Here is a 21086-nt window from a genome sequence, read left to right on the forward strand (position 1 = left end):
TATTCAATCAAAAATTCAATCAATACAAACAAATGATTGCTAAGCCAAGCTAGTCCCACGTCAACTTTGCGGTTATATCATAGATATAACCCACCCATTTTTTGTTCTCATCGAAAAATGTTCCCTAACACAGACTTTAAAACCAAGCAGCGAAATCGGCATTGCAAACACACGAAAGAGCCTAGAGGCGAGTGAACTGAAAAGTTTAAACCCTCTTAAAGCCAAAAAGAAGAAGAAGAACACACGAAAGTAGGGGGAGCTTTTGTTCCCACCGAAATGTGTTCCCTAATAGAGATTTCTAAACCAAGGTGCCTGGAGAAATCGGTATTTCAAATTCCTGCAAGTCGGGGGTATTTTTGTTCCGACTGGAATGTGTTTCCCTAACACAGACTTCAAATCCATGAAGCGTGGGGAAATCGGCATTGCGAATTCATACAAATCGGGGGTATTTTTGTTCCGATTGAAATGTGTTTCCCTAACACAGAGTTCAAAACCGAGGTTTCTGGGGAAATCGGCTCTGCAAATAAATGCAAACTGCGAGTACTTTTGTCCTCGCTTGCCTTTGTGCAGAGTGGAATATGTCTGTCCTAACATGATCTTCTAAACTCAGGAACCTGGGAAAATCGTGCAGACACTAGAAGCGAATGAACTTCCCAGTTTCAAGCAAATTCGAGATTCGAGAAGTATGTACACTTTTGGGATGTAAACTTCAGAGGGAAATGTAAAATAAAATAATCGTTTGATATTTTTTTTTTGTCTTTATTGGATAGTTTTTCAGCCTTAGGCTGGTTCATCAAACGTTTGATAATTTCGCCGTGCATATATGTTGTTCTAGTCATCATACCAAACGTAAAAGGTCCGTCATTAAATTTACTTGTAACGAAGAACAATCAATCACAATAAATGAATTGACTTTACACGGCATTTGTTCATTTTTTTCACTCACAGAGCAAATATATTGAACTCAATTGAATTTGGAAACTGTTTCATTCAATCAAGAATTTAATCAATACAAACGAATGATTGCTAAGCTAAGGTAGTTCCACGTCAACCTTGCGGTTATATCATAGATATAACCCACTCATTTTTTTTACGACAGCACCTGGCACAAATAGAGTCCCTAAGCACAACTACACTTATTTTCCACAATTACACCCATGCTTAGGGCCACTAAGCATTATTCTTGAAAGAGACTATATTGTAAAAACAAATAAGGAAAAATTGTTCTTCATAAGGCCAGAAATTTTCTATTTCTGTTGAATGAAAAAAACTATGGGTTATACCTATGATGTAACCGAAAGGTTGACGTAGGACTGCCGTTGGCATAGTAATCGTTTGTGTTTTTTTCAATTAGCAATAATCGCACCTCAGATGTTCCTCATTGGGTACGATATCGCTGCTGCGCAGAGCTATCTTTTGTATGTATTGATTAAATTATTTATTAAACTAGTGAATGAATGAAACAATTTACAAATTCAATTGCAAACAAATTCCTGTTTAGATCAATTCATGTATTATGGTAGTGGTTATCGTAGCAAATAGGTATCAACATTTTGCCTTGTATCAACACGGTATGCGTAGAACTTGTTCCCGCTTTTGTAGACCGTGTTAGCAAAACGAATTCCGGAGTGTAAAAATCCATGGGAGTACAAAAGTACTGCCAAGATCTGCAATGCCGATTTTCCCAACGTATTGGTTTTGGAATCTGCGTTGGGAAAACACCTTCCGGTTTGCAAAAATGCAAGCGAGTACAAAAGTACTCGCAGCTTGCATCTCGTTTGCAATGCCAATTTCACACGCTCTATGGTTTTGAAATCCGTGTTAGGGATATATTCCGATTAGCAGAAACGCAAACGAATAAAAAGTACCCACAACTTGCATCAATTTTGCAATGCCAGTTCCCCCAGGTTCCATGGTTTTGAAGTCTGTGTTATGGAAACATTCCGATTTGCAAAAACGCAAACGAGTACGCTGATTGCATCTAATTTGCAATGCCAGTTTCCCCAGGCTCCATGGTCGTTACGCAATCATAACTGAGTGGATTTCCGAGCGACACTCGCTTCTATACCGATTGGTGTGATTTCAATAGCCTATTTTGAAAGCAATTTTAAGGCTATTGAAACAAGTTTTTGAATCAAAAAGTAACAAACATAGAACGCGTAGACATTTTATCTTTCGAATGAAGTGTATATCATACCATTTCGTTCAGTTGTTTTGGAGCTATTAACGCTCGTAATCTCGTTCTCCGGCGTAACGCTTTCGTTTCCGAAACTTTGAACTTACACCCCAGTATAGAAATGAAAGACGTAGTCCTACATCAAAAGCTTTCGACCTGAATTGGAATGGAAGTCGAAACTTTCACCACGATATGGGTCTGGCAATATATACATATTAATAGTATGAATTAAAAATTAATCGCAACTTTTATTAATGTATTGGTGAAATGTTATGTAAAAGTGATTTTGTTTAGTCATCAAATACATACAGGCAGTTTCACTAGATTTAATACCTGTGATATTCGTTTTCCTAATTACCGGTAACATCAAGTTACACTCGTCAATAAACTTAGAAGAATTGCTGCCAAAAAGAGAGTATTGAATGTTTTCTCGTCTCCATTTTGTTCATAGGTGGTGTAATATGTGAGTCATAGAAAATGTCATAAACTGTAAAAAATATTACACTCTTCCTTGAGATAATTCTCAAGAAAGCTCAAGTAATTTTTGAATATTTTGAGTAAGAATAAATGCAATAGTAATAAAAATCATTGAAACTTATATTTTAATATCGAAATGTTTATTGAAAACTGAATAAAATGAAACCCTTCAACATAAAAGCTAGCCACAACTAGGGACCAGATGTCGAATTTCCTGTTGGAACCCTATGTTTAAGTGACACGCTTTTTTCTTTGGAAGGCCTCGAAAAATAATCTCAACTCAAGCGGTGAAACCCGAAATCCCACAGCGAGCGCGAGACAACGACAACGACAACCAAAAACACCTATAAGAAAAAGCAAAAGATTGTATGAATAATTTATGAGATATGTAGCTTAATCAAAGTGTAGTCTCCCAACCAGCTCGGGGAGCCTGTCTCTCAATCACTTTTTTCGGATGGCATGACGACGACGACGACGACGAAGACGGCGGCGCGCTCTCTTGGTCTTTGTCTCGCCAACGGTTGCTTTGATGATTGCGTAGCATTTTTTTTTCTTCCATTGCTCAACGGAGCGAGCTTGCTGATTGGTTCGGGTGCATGTACATTCACAGCAATATGCACACATACATATGTAAGTAAGCAAGCAAGTGCAAGCGAACGGGAGAAGTCTCGCTCTCTTGCATGGCAACAGCAGGCTGTGGCTGTGGCGAAGCGAAAGCAAAAACCAAAGAAAAATGAGGGCGCTTTAGAGTAGTAACTAGGTTTATGTGTGTGCATAAATTTCAGGACCCTCGGAATTGTGGGAGACTATTCCGTACAAACGTCGGCTGCTCTGGGGGTTTCGGTGCGCCAGGCTCGTGTTGGTCGTTCATACAAAATATTGGAGTGTAAGAGTATAGAGCCAAGCAAGACGTGCTGTGTTCCACGCGATTATTTTTCTCAGTTCCAGGAAGGAAAAAAAAGCACCGAGAATCCGTCGCATATCCGCTTCCTTCGAATTGTCTGGGGATCCGAGTGTGACGCGCGCGCCATAATTGCGTTTATTTTCGACGAGAACTGGAATAACAGTCTTGAGTCTCATACTACAATATATACAAATGAATTTTGCGTATTTAATTATCGTAAAGTACGCGTGAGTGTAAATAAGGTATCTCATTAGAAGAGGGAGACTATCGTCGAGGTGCTTATTCAGTGTAGTGCAAAAGAAGCAATCGAAATTTACCCAAATTGTTGGATACAGAAAAAAAGATGTGCGATTAAATGTGGATGGTTCATGCAATGGTGAAAATTTCTTGACAAATGGAGAAGTTTTTACTGATGAAAATTTTTGAAAGCTGGAAAAAGAAATCAACATGTATTGGTTGATATGAAGATTATACGGTGCGTGTGTGCGTGTATGTGAGATCAGGGATTACGAAGGAAGAAATGAAGCAAAGAAATATATGTGGATAATTTTTTTTTCTCCGAACATCACTATAATCCAGAGTGAAGAGTTACAAAGAAAGTCTTCCTAGTTTGTATTTTAGTGGAAAGGGAAAGGTGTAGAAGTCAAAATGTCATTGCAATTGGCAACGGTGAAGCAGGAGCGGCACGATGAGGCCGAAATCAACGAATTGGCCGCAAAGATGATGGAAGTGCACAAGCAGCAGACGGCTAAGGCTGCCCTACAACAGCAGCAAGTGGCCAGGCCGGGAGCTGCTCAGGTTCCTGGCATTAATGGCAATGGAGCGGCCGGTCAAACAAATATTTTGAATTATCTGACACGTAAACCCGGCCAAGCCGTTCCACAGTCAATTGGTGCTACAACAATTGCCCCGGTCGGAAGTGGCGTCGGCGCTGGAAGTACACAAACTAATGGAAATGCTGGGAAGACGGACGATGCGAATGGGGAGAAAAAAGCTTGCGATGAAGAAAGTCAAAAAGGACATTTCGGCTGGGAAACATTTCCCGGCAAAATTCACATTCCTTATATATTCCGCCAATCGGAACGATATTGCGCTGTGCGTATGGTGGAGATGAAGTTGCTCAATAAATACCTTAACTATCTGCATCAGGACATCTACAGTTGTACGTGTGTTCGGTCCTACTATATTACCGAAGCGGAGAGCAAACTGTTCAACGAAATCAATACCAAACATTGCGATTTCCAATTTGGGAGGGAAATGTTTACCTTGAAAGATCTGGTGGTGCGGCTTTCGGATGCTTACAAATTCTACCAGTTCCTGGACGTTTGTTACAAAAAGCTACTGATGGGATGTAGCACTCCCAACGATAAGTGCGGTTTCATCCGCATCAACAAAGAATCTGTAGTTCCTTACACCGTCAGGGACAACCAAAAAATGGTGCCGCTGTTTTATTTTGAGGGTGAGACTGATAATCTTAAGTTGAAGGCTGATTACTTGTCGGGATGGGATTTGTCCTATCTTAAGTTTTGCTGTAAAGTGCAAGGTATTCGGAACGAGCTGTTTGCCAGTGACTCCGTAGCGGTAATAAGTTTAACAGACATCAAAGGCTATTTTCCACCGGGGACGGAATTTGAGGATTACTGGCCCAGCAAGGTAGTCGATTCACAGTTGCTGTCTGGTCCAAAATCGAACAACACGGTCCATTGGACGCGACAGCCGGCTCAGCCTCCACCCAAGCAACCCGCCAACATGATAAACACAATGGTTAAGCAACAGCCCCAGGTGCGGAAACCCGCCAATAACATGTACCAAGCGCTTCAGCAGCAGCAGCAAAATTTACAGAAAAATAATGCCCAAATGCCCAATATCTCGGCAGCAGTACAGGTAATTTTGTGCTCTGTAATCTTTTGCCCTGGATTGCTTTTAATAACGTTTGCATTTTTATGATCTTCAGGCTCTCACGAACAACTGGAACCTATCGAATCATGCCAATTTGTTGTCGGCTGCACAACAGGAACAGTTACTAAGGCTAACGCAGGCTCAACAGGTACGTTCCCCAGAAAGGATTATCCACGACCAAACTGCAAAACATTAATAGTCTAAAAAAATGTCATTTGGAAAACTATGACATTGATTTTTATATCTAATTGTAATAAATTCTGAGTAAAAATTTCATTTAATTGTTTACGCTACATCAATTAGATCTCCTTTGATGGCATGCAAATACATCTTACGGTCCTTCCGTTGACCGAAACATCTCAGGAAATCTTCGTTGGTGACGTTTTTTTTTGAACAACAGCTTGAATGTCTCCTGTATTTCCAAAATGGTGTTGTTTTAGTACCCTAGTAGGATTTGGAGAAGGAAAAGCTACATTAATAAGAAAACTCGAGAAACCACGACTAGACTGGACTGCTTCTATAGAAGCCCCATCATAGGCAGCCATGTTTTTGATCCCAGCATCTCGAAACAGATTAGCTGAAGGCATTTTGATTGGATCCGAACCCGTGTTGAATCCTACTGACAACTGTGTCAGTTGAGATGTAGGCATTTTTATAGTTTTTGAACCCTGTGTCATCATTCGAGCACATAGAGAGAGATAGGCCACAGCACGGCTCTATTCTATAGATGTTAGACTGTTAGACAATTGATCGGTGTTAAGCGAGACCGGACCATGTGACATTTTTATGATTTCGAGAAAAACGAACACGAAGTTCAGTGTTCTGCAATTTACGAAGCATTCAATTTCTTGATAATTGTAAAAAAAAATCATGCCCAACACATGTTATTTGGCTTTCTATACGTACATGGTCCACTTTGACTGAGCCAATGAAGCACTTTTTAAGACTTGGTTCACTATGACTGAACAATTTCGAAATATTTTTCAATCAATCAACGGTTGTGAGCAGAGATGCCAACCTTCTTGATTTTTCAGGATTTCCCAGACTTTTTGGCACGCTCCCTGATATCCTGACAAACACTCAATTTTCTCTGATTTTTATAAAATGATCCTGATTTTTCCTAATTTTTTTACTTTTTGCTAAATCAGAAAAAAATCTCAATAAACATACTGGAAGTTTTGCCGGTTGTTTATGAGAACTGTCATAATAGTCTACATTAAAAAGCCTAATAAAAAGCTTTCCGGTCCGCGCTTATATAATGCTTACTCTTTCTTTCGATTATAGTCTATCTGTTCGAATTTTCGAAGGTACAGTGTCGACATTTTTTAAATTTTGAAGTTAACGTGAAAGAAATATAATCTATAATTCTCATATACTTTTGAAGTATTTCGTTTTTGTGAGGAAGTGTATTCAACAGAACCCAATCCTGAACCATGCCATTGTGACCACAGTCTGTTAATGTTATATACACTAACGTAAATCTAGAATTATCAGCCTGAATCAAACTTGGATAATGAAACCTTTATAGTTCTTAAAGCGATTTTACTGTGTGCTATAGACGGTACTTTAAAAAATAAATTATTGTAGTAAAATAAGGACTCTTAGTAACCGAATGGTTACGCATCCGCTTACTGAGCGAACGATCGTTCATTCATTTCGTCATTCATTGATTTTGAAGATTGGGAATTAAACTGGGAACTGGGATTGACTAGAAGCGAATGAACATTCAACCTTAAAGCCTCTCTAATTGACATACAATAATAGTGGTTCAATTTAGTTGCAATTTACTCAAAATTACCAAAAATAAATATTGTTTGAGTAAAACACATCACGGGTACACAAAAAAAACCTTGGGACAAATAGGAATAAATCGATCGCTAACTGACATTATAATGAACATAAGCTAAAAACAGCAATTGAACCGATTATAGTAAACCTTGCAAAAGCAACGGAGATGTGAGACGAGGGGGCAAGAAAAACGAAGTAACAAAGGATAAGAAGAATACAAATGAGTTAGTTTCTTATGCTTGAAAGGCATAGAATTTTAGTCATCTATATATAGAAAAATGGATTTCTGTCTGTGTGTCAGTCTGTCTGCTCCTTATGAACTTGGAAATTACTGAATCGATCGGTGTGAATATTTGTATGTAGGGGTTTTTAGTCAAACGTTCAATTTCACAGGTTTTGCTCTTTGTTAGCACATTGAGTCCCGATTTTTTATTGCTACGCTTTTCATTCAGCTCACATGCAGAGTATTTGCACAATATTACTATCGGTTCGCTGCCCCGAGCATTATTTATTGTATAAAAAGAAAATAGTCAGAAATTAAACAAGAATGTAGTCACATATCGTAAGAAAAAATCAAAAGGAGAACAAATTTTTGTATATTTGGCAGTCCCTAAGGATCGACACGGGGCTCAACGTGTTAATATGTGGCTACACCAAGTGATGTAGGTGATGTAGTTGGAGGAATCGTGTTTGGTTATTAGGAAACTATGGGTGAGGTTTGTGTCAATCATAATTGACGGGTCAACATCATTTTTTAATCAAGAAAACAACGCGGTTGCGCGTCGCAGTTATACGATATCTGACCCGGAGTCCGGAGTAAACTATATGTCCAGTGAAACTAAAATAAAAAATTTTTTTTTCAAAGTGGATTTTCAAGTGGGAGCAGCACTTCAAAAATTAATGCTTTATTTTGCAAAAATGGTTACAAATTTAACATTCAAAGTATTGCCCATCGCTAGTCACAACTTTTTACCATCTTTCTGGCAATTTACAGATCCCTTTGTGGAAATAATCGGCTGGTTTGTCGGCTAACCACGAATCGATCCAATTTTTGACTTCATCAAAATTGGAAAAGTGCTGGTCAACCAGGCCATGTTGCATCGATCGAAAAAGGTAGTACTTGGAAGGTGCAATATCTGGAAAATACGGCGGGAGGGTTAGGACCTCCCATTTCAGCGTTTCCAAGTATGTTTTGACCGGTTTCGCGACATGCGGCCGAGCATTGTCGTGCTGCAAAATAACTTCATCGTGTGTTTGCTTGTATTGTAGCCGTTTTTCCTTCAATGCACGACTCAAACGCATCAATTGTCGTCGGTAGAGGTCCCCCATAATGGTTTCATTCGGTTTTAGCAGCTCATAGTACACCACACCCAGCTGGTCCCACCAAATAGACAACACAACCGTGAATATTCCACGCGGCCGTCGATGTCGGGGTATCCATACGTTGCCCGACGTTTAGGATTGTCGTAATGGACCTACTTTTCATCGCCAGTAACGATTCGATGCAAAAAACCCTTTCTTTTATGCCGTTGGAGCAGTTGTCCAGTTGTCGGATATGGTTTGCTGAGCTACTCCAAGTGTATCTGCAAGTTCTTGTTGCATTTGTGACGGATCTTGATCGAGTAAAGCCTCCAATTCTCCATCTTTAAATTTTTTGGCGGTCCGGCGGTCCGACTTCCACCAAAATGCGATGACTTTCCGCAGCTTTTTTTCTTGATATTGAAGTAATGAAGTAACACTCCCCGCAAAAACACTCTCGACGGCGCCAGTGGTTGTGTGGTTAGCGTAACAGCCTCACAATCCGATCGGCCTGGGTTCAATCCCAGCTGGCGTCGTTGGGATTTTCTGAGGCGAAAAATCTCTGGTTACGTCTTCCTTCGGAGGGGAAGTAAAAGAAGTTGGCCCGGCTTATGAGTTGTTGAGTCTGATAGGTAGGAACAGGTGGAGTCGCCTCCCTGATGTCGGTGATTGGCACTGAAGTGGCGGAAATAGGCCGACGAAAAATAAGCGAAGATAAAAAAAATAAAAAATAAAAACACTCTCGTTGGTACGAAATTCGACATATTCGAAGTGACAAAAAACTATGTTGTTTACGCTTCAACTTTTTCACATATACTGAAAAAACGCGCAATGACAGTAGCTTTCCAACGAATGCCTGGATATTTGATTCACTGGAATAATAATCAAGTTACGCCAACTATTGTAAAACCGAAGAAACTTACCGGTACACCTAATACAATAAATATGTTTGGCAGCAGGCACTGACACTGATATTGTGTAAATGATATTGATTCGGGTTGAATGGAAAGCGTTGCAACGAAAGCTCGGGGCTCAACGTGTTAAGGTAAACAGTATTTTTTTTTATATGAGACAGATATTTTCTAACATTAGGAAGATGAATAAAAAATTTGATTCTTTTTTATACTAAAAAAACAATAAATATATGTATATAAAACAATCAAATTTATTTATTCCATTATATACAAAAAAACTGGAAACTGTATAAATCGAGTACGCTCCATGCCAGTGCATATTAATTCATTTTCAATGTATAGATGGTTGCTATGTTGCGGTAAAGTTGGTACCAGAAAACTTTTATTTCAAACGTCAAAGACGTGATTTCTAAAGTAGAGACCAGAGCGTATTGTGACCCACGCAAAAAAAAACTAGGTTTATGAGTACGACACGCAATCCAGACATCGAGAGAAGGCGTTTCTCGCTATATTCTTGAATTACAAAATGGTGGGCCGTATATACCGGGACCTTTACAAAAAGGGTCGATTTATGGTCAAAAAACATTTTCTATAACTGTATTTTTATTTAATTACATTTTGCTTACAAAATACTATATTCTTACATTCTGAGTGCTTAGCATTTGCATTTGCTTCTCATCTTTATTACTACTGAATTGGAAATTATTAGGCTATATGAACTTTTACAAAAAAGAACTTCTAATGTGAAACAGTTCATTGCAAAGTTGCAATATTGATTGGATTTTAATTTTTAACACTATTCTACCTACTTAAAACTCATAACTAATACTTAAGCCAATGATATATTCAAAAAATGTACGAATTATGCTGTTCGGTATGCCACCGAAGCGCAACAGAAAAAAGGAAGAAAACATGAACATGTATGTTCGCCCAATGACGGGTATAAAAAGCCGCATCGACAGCTAAGAGAGTTTCAGTTTCATTCCAACCATTGTATAAGTAACATCGAAGAAATAAAGAAAACCTATCCGAACAGTGTGTATCTATTTAGACCAAGTGTGTAGATCCACATAAGAACCCCACCCGTGGTAATTCTGTGTGGACACCTACATGCAACCTAAGGTCTATTGAAACCAAATTCCAAAGTTACAGTCCACTGGTCCAACTATCCTGCGTCCGATTCAGGATAGAACATATGGTCCAAACGAACCGGATTTGGAGAACCAGTATACCAGAAACCTGATACGAGATTTCCGAGATACCTGTGTTTCGAAGAAGAAGTGCCGAAATTTTTTGTTTTGCTGTGGTTACTACGCGTTGTTGCGTGTTTAGACGCGATCATTCGAATTGTCGCGTGGGTTGTTTTTATAAAATGCGTGTCGTTGTGTGCGCAAACGCGTTGTAACAAGTTTGTTCGAGTACATTCGAAAACGCTTTTGCGCGAGTTGATTCCGTTTGTTGTGTAAATCGGACAAAACGTAAAAACCATTCGCGAGGTGATAGTGCGCGGAAACACATAAAGAAAAATGCCGCTTGATAGATCGCCGCCTCCGGGAAAACAAACCCCTCCAGATGAACAGCAACCAGTCCCAACAGATCCTCAGCGTGGCTCTTCTGAAAATAGCGAATCATTTCACGGGTTCCAGGACTGGGAAGTCGAATTGGATACAACAACCGTCAAAGAATTGACAGGAATTTTTCGTCAACGAGCCCAGGTGCAAAATAAAGTAATGCGAATCCGCAATACACTCCAGTCCCAGCAGCAACTCAGTTTGGCACAATTGAATGTGATGTAGAAAAATTTATCCGCGACCTATGCTGAGTTTAGTACGTTCCATAGCAAAGCGATGCCACTCATTCCGAATGAAGCGATTGATCAGCAAGAGGAAGTGTATGCTGAATTTGAAGAACTTCACAATTACGTTTCCACAACTGTAGAAGAGTTAATTCTGACAATGAACAACACCGTCCCCCAAACCAAATCAGCACCGCAAGTTATTGTGCAACAGAAGCCTTTGAAGGCGCCGATCCCGACATTTGATGGCAGTTACTCCAACTGGCCAAAATTTAAAGCGGTGTTCCAAGACCTAATGACGAACTCTGGCGATTCAGAAGCTTTGAAGCTGTATCATCTCGATAAAGCCCTTGTCGGTGACGCAGCAGGAGTTTTGGATGCCAGAATATTGAGCGAGGGAAACTATCAGCAAGCTTGGAATGTATTATCTGAGCGATTCGAAAACAAACGGGTGATAGTCGAGTCTCACCTCCACGGATTACTGTCACTCAAGCCTGTGCGTCTTGAATCCCACAAAGAATTACGTGCACTTCTGAATGAGGTCAGCCATCATGTAGAAAGTTTACGCTTCTTGGATCAGGATATTACCGGTGTTTCTGAACACTTCATTGTATATTTGATTAACATCGCCCTCGATAAGTCCACACGATAGGCTTGGGAATCGACGCAGCGGAAAGGAGAGCTCCCAAAGTATGAGCATACCATAAATTTTCTGAAATCGAGATGTCAAATACTAGAAAGCTGCGAGAGTGCATTCCAGCGTCAAGTGCCAGTTGTACCTAAGGCGAAGCAGTTTTCATCACCTCCAAAGTACCCATTGCAGAAATGTCATGCGGCTTCCACCAGCCCATCTGAAAACGTGTGCGAAATTTGCAGCGGTGCACATCGTAACTTCCAGTGTACAGCTCTGAACAACCTCACTGCAGTCCAGAAGAATAATATGATTTGAACGGCTGGATTGTGCTTCAATTGCCTGCGGAAGGGACATCGTTCCAAGGACTGTCCTTCTGATAAAACTTGTTGTAAATGTCAGCGACGACATCATACTTTGCTACATGAAGTAGAAGTATCTTATGCGCGGCCGAATGTAACACCTAATGTCTCTGTTCCCATCAAAGCAGAAATTGAGCAGCCATTGCGAATTCCTCAGATGTACAATCCAATGACTGCAAAACAAAATAGCTCAGTCTTACAAGATTTTTCGATTTCCACACCATGTTCCTGTTACGTTGGGGAACCAACCAAAACCGTACTACTACTTACTGCGGTGGTGCATGCTCTTGACCAGAACAACCGACCTCATCCATGCCGAGTACTATTGGATAGCGGCTCTCAGGTGAATTTTGTGACAGAGGAAATGGCCAATCGACTTGGAGTACCGAAGAAACGTGCGAATGTTCCAATCACCGGCATCAATGCTCTGCGATCCTTAGCTCGTGAGAAGATCAACATTAGTTTTCGATCCCGTGTATCTAGCTTTCATGCGAACCTCGATTGTTTAGTCACAACACAAGTCACTGGAACTATCCCTACATCGAAACTGGATATTGGCTCGTGGAATATCCCAACTGGTCTGATACTAGCAGATCCCCAGTTCCACACGCCTGCAAAGATCGATATGCTAATAGGAGCAGAAATATTCTTTGACATCTTCAAACCAAGTCAGCTTCTTCTAGAGGATGGCCTTCCTCATTTGCGCGACACCTACCTTGGATGGATCGTATCTGGAGTTATTCACGAACCGTACTCTCCAACAGTAAACCTCCAACACTCCAATATAGCTTCAATTGAAGAAGTTGAAACCATGATGCAACAATTCTGGAAAATTGAAGAAGTGTCAGATGTTCCCAAATTTTCTGCCGACGAATTGGCTTGCGAGGCGCATTTCCTGTCCACGTATAAGCGAGACCCAAACGGACGATTCATTGTAAAACTACCTCTAAAGAAGAATGTTGACAAGATGAATGATTGTCGAGCCCTGGCACTGAAGCGATTCCTGATGTTGGAAAAGAAGTTGGTGCGCAACCCTGAGTTACAGATGCAGTATATTCAGTTCATCCGAGAGTATGAGACTCTTGGTCACTGTCACGAAATTAACGAAGCCAATGACCTGCCTAATCAACGCAATTTTTACATGCCGCATCATGCTGTTCTGCGGCCCTCGAGTTCCAGCACAAAATGTCGTGTAGTCTTCGATGCCAGTGCGAAGCCCACTCCTGATAGTTTATCATTAAACGATGTTCTCCACGTCGGGCCTGTAGTACAAAGCGAATTATTCTCCATTGTACTAAGATTCCGGAAACACCAAATTGCAATATCGGCGGACATAGCAAAAATGTACCGCCAGGTATCAATGGCAGCTGAAGATCAGAACTACCAACGAATATTCTGGAGAGAACATCCGGCACATCCGCTGCGAATACTGGAATTGAAAACCGTAACGTATGGAACAGCTTCCGCCCCTTACCAGGCCACACGATGTTTAGTGCAGCTGGCAGAAGAAGAAGGACGTGATTTCCCCGTTGCCGCGTGCATAGTAAAGGAGGATATATATGTGGATGACATACTCACTGGAGCTGAAAGTGTGACTGATGCTATCAAAGTTTATCGTCAATTAAGGCAGCTTCTTGGTCGAGGCGGTTTTCCCATACATAAGTGGTGTTCGAATTCGAAAGAGCTACTGGAACACATACCGCCGCAAGAGTGTGAGAAACAAATACCAATGGATTATTGTGAAGCAAACCAGGTAATCAAAATTTTGGAATTGCTGTGGGATTACCACGAAGATGCCCTTTATATCGCCAATCAACCTAAGCAACCAACGATACAACAACAAATAATTACAAAGAGGATTATCTATGCTGAAGTGGCTAAGTTTTACGATCCACTTGGTTTGTTCTCGCCGGTAATAGTTCTGGCAAAATTACTTGTGCAACAAATTTGGAGAACTAAGGCAGGATGGGACGAGTCAGTTGACACCGAACTGACCCAGAAGTGGAATCTATTACTGTGTTCGTTGTCACAACTCAACCGAATAAAGGTTCCGAGATGTGTGACTTTTAACAATGCAATTGCCTTCGAGTTACATGGATTTGCCGACGCCTCAACTGTAGCCTACGGAGCATGTATTTATCTACGAAGCATATTCAACGACGGAACAGCCAAATTTCGAATGTTATGCAGCAAGTCCAAACTTGCTCCCTTACACGACCTTTCCATACCCAGAAAAGAGCTTTGTGCAGCTCTATTACTTACGCGACTTCTCCAGAAGGTGATACCAGCCCTTGGAATAACGTTCCAGGACATAGTTTTATGGAGTGATAGCACGATTGTTTTAGCATGGATAAAGAAACCTCTAAACCTACTTCAATTGTTCGTACGGAATCGTATCGCCGTCATCCAAGAACATACGAGTGAGTACCGATGGCATTATATTCGTTCTCAGCAGAATCCTGACGACCTTACATCACGTGGTCTGCTACCAGAACTTCTGGAAGAAAACATGCTTTGGTGGGACGGCCCCGAATTCCTCACAAAGTCACAATACAAAACAGAAAATGTTGAAGATGTTCCCAATGATATGTTACCAGAAATGAAATCCGCTATAGCTACAGCAGCCGTGAGTAGTCCTCATTTCGCATTTTTGTATAAATTCAGCAGCTTCCGTAAAATACAAAGAATAATGGGATACATCCTGCGGTTTGTTGCGAACTGCAAAAAGATTGCGTCTGAACGAGAACGATCCCACTTGACGATTCGTGAGCTGTATCAATCATCAGAAGCTGTCATCCGCATAATACAACTAACTCACTTAGGAGACGAAATTGAACGAGTTATTGCTAATGAGCCCTGCAGAAGAATCGGTAATCTCCGGCCGATGTACAGTAACGGTTTACTGCGAGTTGGTGGTCGCCTTAGTCATTCCAAATTGCCGTTCAACAATCGACACCAAATAATTTTACCTGACAAAGACCCTATAGTTCGACTGATGATTCAAGAAATGCACATCGAATTGCTTCATATCGGACAGACTGGCCTGATGAACGCAATGCGTCAGCGATATTGGTTGTTAAATGCCCGATCTACTATTCGACAAGTCACTCGATGTTGTGTTAAATGTTTCCGTACGAATCCATCTAAGACGACGCAGCTAATGGGAAGTTTGCCGCCAGCAAGAGTTGTACCATCGCCTCCATTCGCAGTGACTGGAGTAGACTATGCTGGTCCATGTTGGATCAAGCATGGAACTACTAAAGCCATTCATTTGGAAGCTGTCTCCGACCTAAGCACCGATGCCTTTTTGGCATCCCTTAAATGTTTTGTGAGCCGAAGAGGATTGGTTCAACAACTACATTCGGACAACGGGACCAATTTTCGCGGTGCCCAGCATGAATTACATGAGTTCCGGAATCAACAAGCAGTTCAACGTATTCAGCAGTACTGCCAGACTAAAGAAATCGAATGGCACTTCATTCCACCAGATGCCCCAGAGTTTGGAGGGTTATGGGAAGCAGCAGTAAATCCGCTAAAACCCACTTGCAGCGTATTGTTGGACCTGTGAAGCTAACCTACGAAGAATTTGTAACAGTCCTGACTGAGATTGAAGCAGTGTTGAACTCTCGCCCACTTTATAGTATTTCGAACGATCCTGCCGATCCGCTAGTTATTACACCTGCTCATTATTTGATTGGACGTCCTCTCATCGCTCCAGCCGAACCATCGCTTGAAGATATCAAGGCAAACCGCTTGGATCGTTGGCAACATCTTAGGCTAATGCGCGAGCACTTCTGGCGTGCTTGGAACCAGGACTATCTCAACACGCTGCAACCGCGGAAGAAAAATTTACAGGTGATGCCCAACGTTCGTGAAGGTATGATTGTTCTTCTACACAACCGGACCCAGCCCCCTCTCCACTGGAAATTGGGTCGAATCTCCGCAGTGTATCCAGGAAGTGACGGTCTGATCCGAGCAGTTGATGTATCCGTGGATGGTTCGATTTTCCGGAGACCTATCAACAAAATTTCAATTCTGCCTATCGAAGACAACCATTCTATTCGAAGTACATCTCATCCAAGCAGATCGTAAGTCGGTACGATCGGGGGGAGTATGTTCGGTATGCCACCGAAGCGCAACAGAAAAAAGGAAGAAAACATGAACATGTATGTTCGCCCAATGACGGGTATAAAAAGCCGCATCGACAGCTAAGAGAGTTTCAGTTTCATTCCAGCCATTGTATAAGTAACATCGAAGAAATAAAGAAAACCTATCCGAACAGTGTGTATCTATTTAGACCAAGTGTGTAGATCCACATAAGAACCCCACCCGTGGTAATTCTGTGTGGACACCTACATGCAACCTAAGGTCTATTGAAACCAAATTCCAAAGTTACAGTCCACTGGTCCAACTATCCTGCGTCCGATTCAGGATAGAACAAATGCCATGTTCCGAGAATGAGAATCTCTCTTCATACCTTTGACAAACCTTGTCTGTATGGTATCCAGGCATCTCTCTCCAGGGGTACGACTAAAACGTCAAATCCCTCATATTGCCAGTGTACCCAATATTGCTGCGGTTTACTGACATTTTGGTTCAATCAATTACTGTTGTTTACAACTCGGTCCGGTTATATAGTTGAATAGTGGCTAACTTTAAACTCCATGTTAAATGTGACACCTCCATGTGAAACCGAAATATGAAAATCGCTCATGCAGTTAGAATAAAGCAGCGCATTTTTCGATTTCAATCCTCGTAAATGATATGTTGATAAACAAATGACGCCATATTGATTTTGATTTTGGGTAGCCTATATTCAATTGATGTCTAACCCCTGTCTCTCTCGTGCATCTCCGTTGCTCTTCTCTAGGGTGGCAGATTTAGAATAATCTTCAGGTTTTCTTTTGGATTTTGCGCTGGAGCCTCAGCTTGTGTATCCGGGCACAGCCTTCCGAACAGGAACCGAGTATACGACCAATGAACTCATAGATTATGCCAATTGTATTTTGAATTTTCTAAAAAGATTTTCGGAAACGCGTTTCTGTAAAAAAGGTACAGCATATTGTGAAATTGTTTTACTTGCGCTTCCAACCGTGATATGTCTAAGGCAATAGAAGCCTGCTATACAAATTCGAAGTGGGACATAATAACACACTTTTCTTGTTCACGTATTAATTTTGTTTTTTCCCTTTTTTCTCTATTTCAGGCGGCCCAAGCGCAGGCACAAATCCGAAGCATGCAAAACATGCACCCAATGCAATACAACTCTTACATGAACCCGTCGATGTCGATGTCGTCGCGGTCATCTCAGAATCAGGCAGTTCCTCCACCGCTCGTTCGTTCCAACCAGTCGCAGGCCGCCCATATGTAAGTAGCTCCAAACTATCTACAATTTCGCTTTCCCCCCTTTTCCCTCTCTCTACATTTTTTTGTTCACGAAACTGCTCTAGCTAGCTGCTCTCTTCTGTGTTTTGGTGGTGTTGTCTTGCTCTGTTTTTTTTTTCTTTTTCTGGTTTGGTGTTTCATATTTTGTTTGTTGGTTAGATTAGTTCATATATTCGTAACGTACATAGAGGAACCATTCGGTGCTGCACTCGCTCTCGCTGTTGCCATTACTCGGAATATAGGAGACTACCAAAGCGATCCACTGTTTCGCGCTTTTCGCGCTGACACGCGAGGTGTTTGCCTGTCTGGGCAGATGGTAAAACAACGCGAATTTTTGGGTTAAGATTAGACCATTGTTTTTTTTATGAATTAGCGGGGATCGATGGATATACAAAAAATAAGATTGTTAACACAAGATAAATCACTTTTTTTCAAAATTTAATTAATGTTGACCCATAATCAGTGGCGTCGAGTAAAGCTTCCGCAGCCGGGCGGAAGAGTTGGTTTTCACCACCTTAATTCCTAGTATGTTGTGTCCATTTTGCGTGTATTAAACTACTCCCCCACATCTCAAGTCTATCAAAACCCTTTTTTTCAAATGATTACATGTAATTCCTTCAATTTAGCGTTTCTTCAAAACAGTTTTTTTTATTGTGACCCAAACGCAACTTAGAAGAAAGGCGCTATATCGGTTATTTCAAGAGATAGAAAAAAACTTAGTTCTACAAAGATGTTTTAAATAACTGGGACTACAATATTGTCGAACTATGTTTAACTCTATCTATAAAGATAAAAAAGTTAGATTTATTATTTCATCGACAATTATGGTCACCCTATTTTTGATAACATGAAAATGAGCGCGCTATTATGTGTATTAACTTTGTCGAAGACAGTTTTTGTCTAGAGAATAACTGTCGAGCTCTAAATGATAATTTCCACTTAAATGCATCTTCTGGACCATTGTGCAGTGTTGCCACACGTACATTTTGGATTTATCTGGAATGATAGACATTTTTTTGTTATTTTTGGTACAGATTCTATACGGTACAGGGTACAGATTTTCGTCAAAAAGTACAGATCGGTACAGATTTTTTCCACGCGTGAAATGTATTACATTTGAACAAAGCAACATTAAGGTACAAGACGACTTTTACGCCGCAGTATCGGTTGGTGCTGCTGATATAAAATCCTTTACAATTATTGATCAGTTTCATAAGAACGGAATACCTTACAAGGATCGTCTGAATGGATTCGCGTTGTCGCACATCATCAAACACTTGAATGACTTGCAAATGTGAATGTAATATTTGTAGTAAATTCATTGCTAATAAAATAGTTTTTTTTCTACAACGAATATTTTCGATGGTACAGATTTTTGGAAAGAAAAGTACAGGTGAGAAAGATTTTGTACCTCTCTGGTACAGATTAAAATGTGGCAACACTGTCTCTGACATCAAATTCCCGATAACTTCTTGTGCTTGAAAAACAATACGAATAGAAATGCAATCTCATACTAGGGAAAAATTAAGAGTGTTACGATCAAAATTTGGCCACAGCAGTATGCGTGTAAATTATTTTTCTTTTCGAAGTTCAATTAATATAAAATACATAAAAAAATGTTCAGCTAAAATACTATTCTTGCCTAGTTTAAGTTTTTTGGATCTTGTTCATCTTTCATTATTAGAAAAAAGGTTGAAAATCGAACATTTTTTTAGTGAGGAGGTAAAGTAGTCACCTGTGGGGGCAAAGTGGTCACTCGCAAATATCACGATAGAAGAGATATATTTAAGCGTGTTTTCTTTGCCAAATTTGTTTAAATCATTATTGAAATAGTAGGTACATGTTAGAAATGAACTGGGTCTATTCACCTAGAATCGTAATTGAAACTTTCTTACACGTACAAAAACGTAGTAGGAAACACATAAGATTTTTTTTTTAAATGAGGCTTGGTTTTGGTTGAGGAGGCATATTTTTCCTGGGTCAAAACCACAAAAGGGACCCCTTTAGGAGCAGAAGGTGATAAGGTATATCAGTTTTTGAAAATAGAACATCGTCAGCAGTAATGCTCCACTGACCACTTTGCCCCCCAAACAACGAAATGCGAAATATGCGAGATAATCGCTGAAATTGAACAAAATATCTGTTCACCTCTCCTAGAATATGTGAAGAGTCGTCCAAACTGTTGATTTGTCGCAAATATCAAAACGGTGTCAATAGTCAATAGTTATACTACCAAACAAGCCGGTGACCACTTTACCCCTACTACCCCTACTTTTATAATTTGCTGCAGGTAGAATTTTTAACGACCAAGTAATTTTGGCTCTCTTATGCCCATCATGTCATGTGTACAACCCAGATTGATGTTAGTTGAAATACAAGGATATAAAAGAATACAAAAGATAGATTCGTACCATGATCCAGCTGTCATTGTGACCAAGGGGTTGCTAAGATGGCTGCCTTCTTGTAGACAGCATAGAAAATCATGAGCATAGAAATCATAACCTAAAATGAAACATAAAGTGCTTCGTGCGACCCTGCTGCAGTATTTTATTCGCAAATCGCAAAATAAAGCTTCCGGAGTGATATCCAAACATCCAAAAACTATACAACGCAATCATTGGCTACAGACTATCGCAAATGCTGAACATATTTGCGTCAATATTGATTCTAAACAATAAACAATGAGTGAGCCCCACGCGAGCCCTAGCTTTATGCTGCCTACACTCAATAGGGTGCTTGCAGCGTGCATGTGTATTAGTCATATGATGGGCAGGCAAAAGTGATCACTGCATAAGATTTATATGGATCGACAAGACTGAGCTTTGTTTGATTATTCAAAAAGTTGCACAGGTACAGTGCAAACTGTACATTGCGATTGTATAGTCGGATTAGGTGAATATGTTCCCATGTAGGCTTTGTGCTTTTTGCCTTGGGATGCAGGTCTCGTGAAGAAGTAGACTATAATGACATTCGTGTGCAGATATCTTTAATCGGTGGTTAGTTCCGCCACAAAAGCGGTTGATTATGTTGAAATTAAGGACACATTCTGCCAGAAAGATCAACCAATCTCCAGTTATGATTTCCGGGTACCTGAATGCTCTGCGGAGAAGTGAAATATGTTTATAAGAAAATTGATCGGAAACGAAGAAAATCCATCAAATAGATAATTCATGGAAAACACAAGGGAGTATTCGAACATGAGCTCAAACCTTTGTGACTTTAATAGTGCTCCCGAGACCGAGTGGTTAGCGTCACGCATTATCATGCCGGGGGTTCGGGTTCGATTCCCGTTCTGATCGAGGGAATTTTTCGTCAAAGAAATTTTCTCCGACTTGCACTGTGGCCATGCGTATTCTTGCCACGTAGCTTGCCACTAAGAATGCATTCAAGGCGTGTTATTTGACATAGAAATCTCAACTCAGTACTAATAAAAATGACGCAAGTAATACTACGTTG

General features: G+C 40.5%; 1 protein-coding gene and 1 pseudogene across 1 annotated transcript in view; one reads left to right on the top strand and one right to left on the bottom strand.

The window, feature by feature from the left end:
- Positions 1–1246: 1246 nt before the first annotated feature.
- Positions 1247–1411, bottom strand: LOC129772286 (U4 spliceosomal RNA; annotated as a pseudogene).
- Positions 1412–3436: 2025 nt separating this feature from the next.
- The window catches only part of LOC129764850 (uncharacterized), a 38135-nt gene continuing 20485 nt past the window's right edge, over positions 3437–21086 (top strand). The window contains exons 1-3 of the mRNA XM_055764379.1: positions 3437–5441; positions 5512–5604; positions 17452–17612. Coding sequence (XP_055620354.1) covers positions 4206–5441; positions 5512–5604; positions 17452–17612 — 1490 coding nt within the window. The 5' untranslated portion in view covers positions 3437–4205. The remainder of the gene's footprint in view (positions 5442–5511; positions 5605–17451; positions 17613–21086) is intronic.

The sequence above is a fragment of the Toxorhynchites rutilus genome, chromosome 2 (genome assembly GCF_029784135.1).
Source record: "Toxorhynchites rutilus septentrionalis strain SRP chromosome 2, ASM2978413v1, whole genome shotgun sequence".
Lineage (NCBI taxonomy): Eukaryota > Metazoa > Arthropoda > Insecta > Diptera > Culicidae > Toxorhynchites > Toxorhynchites rutilus.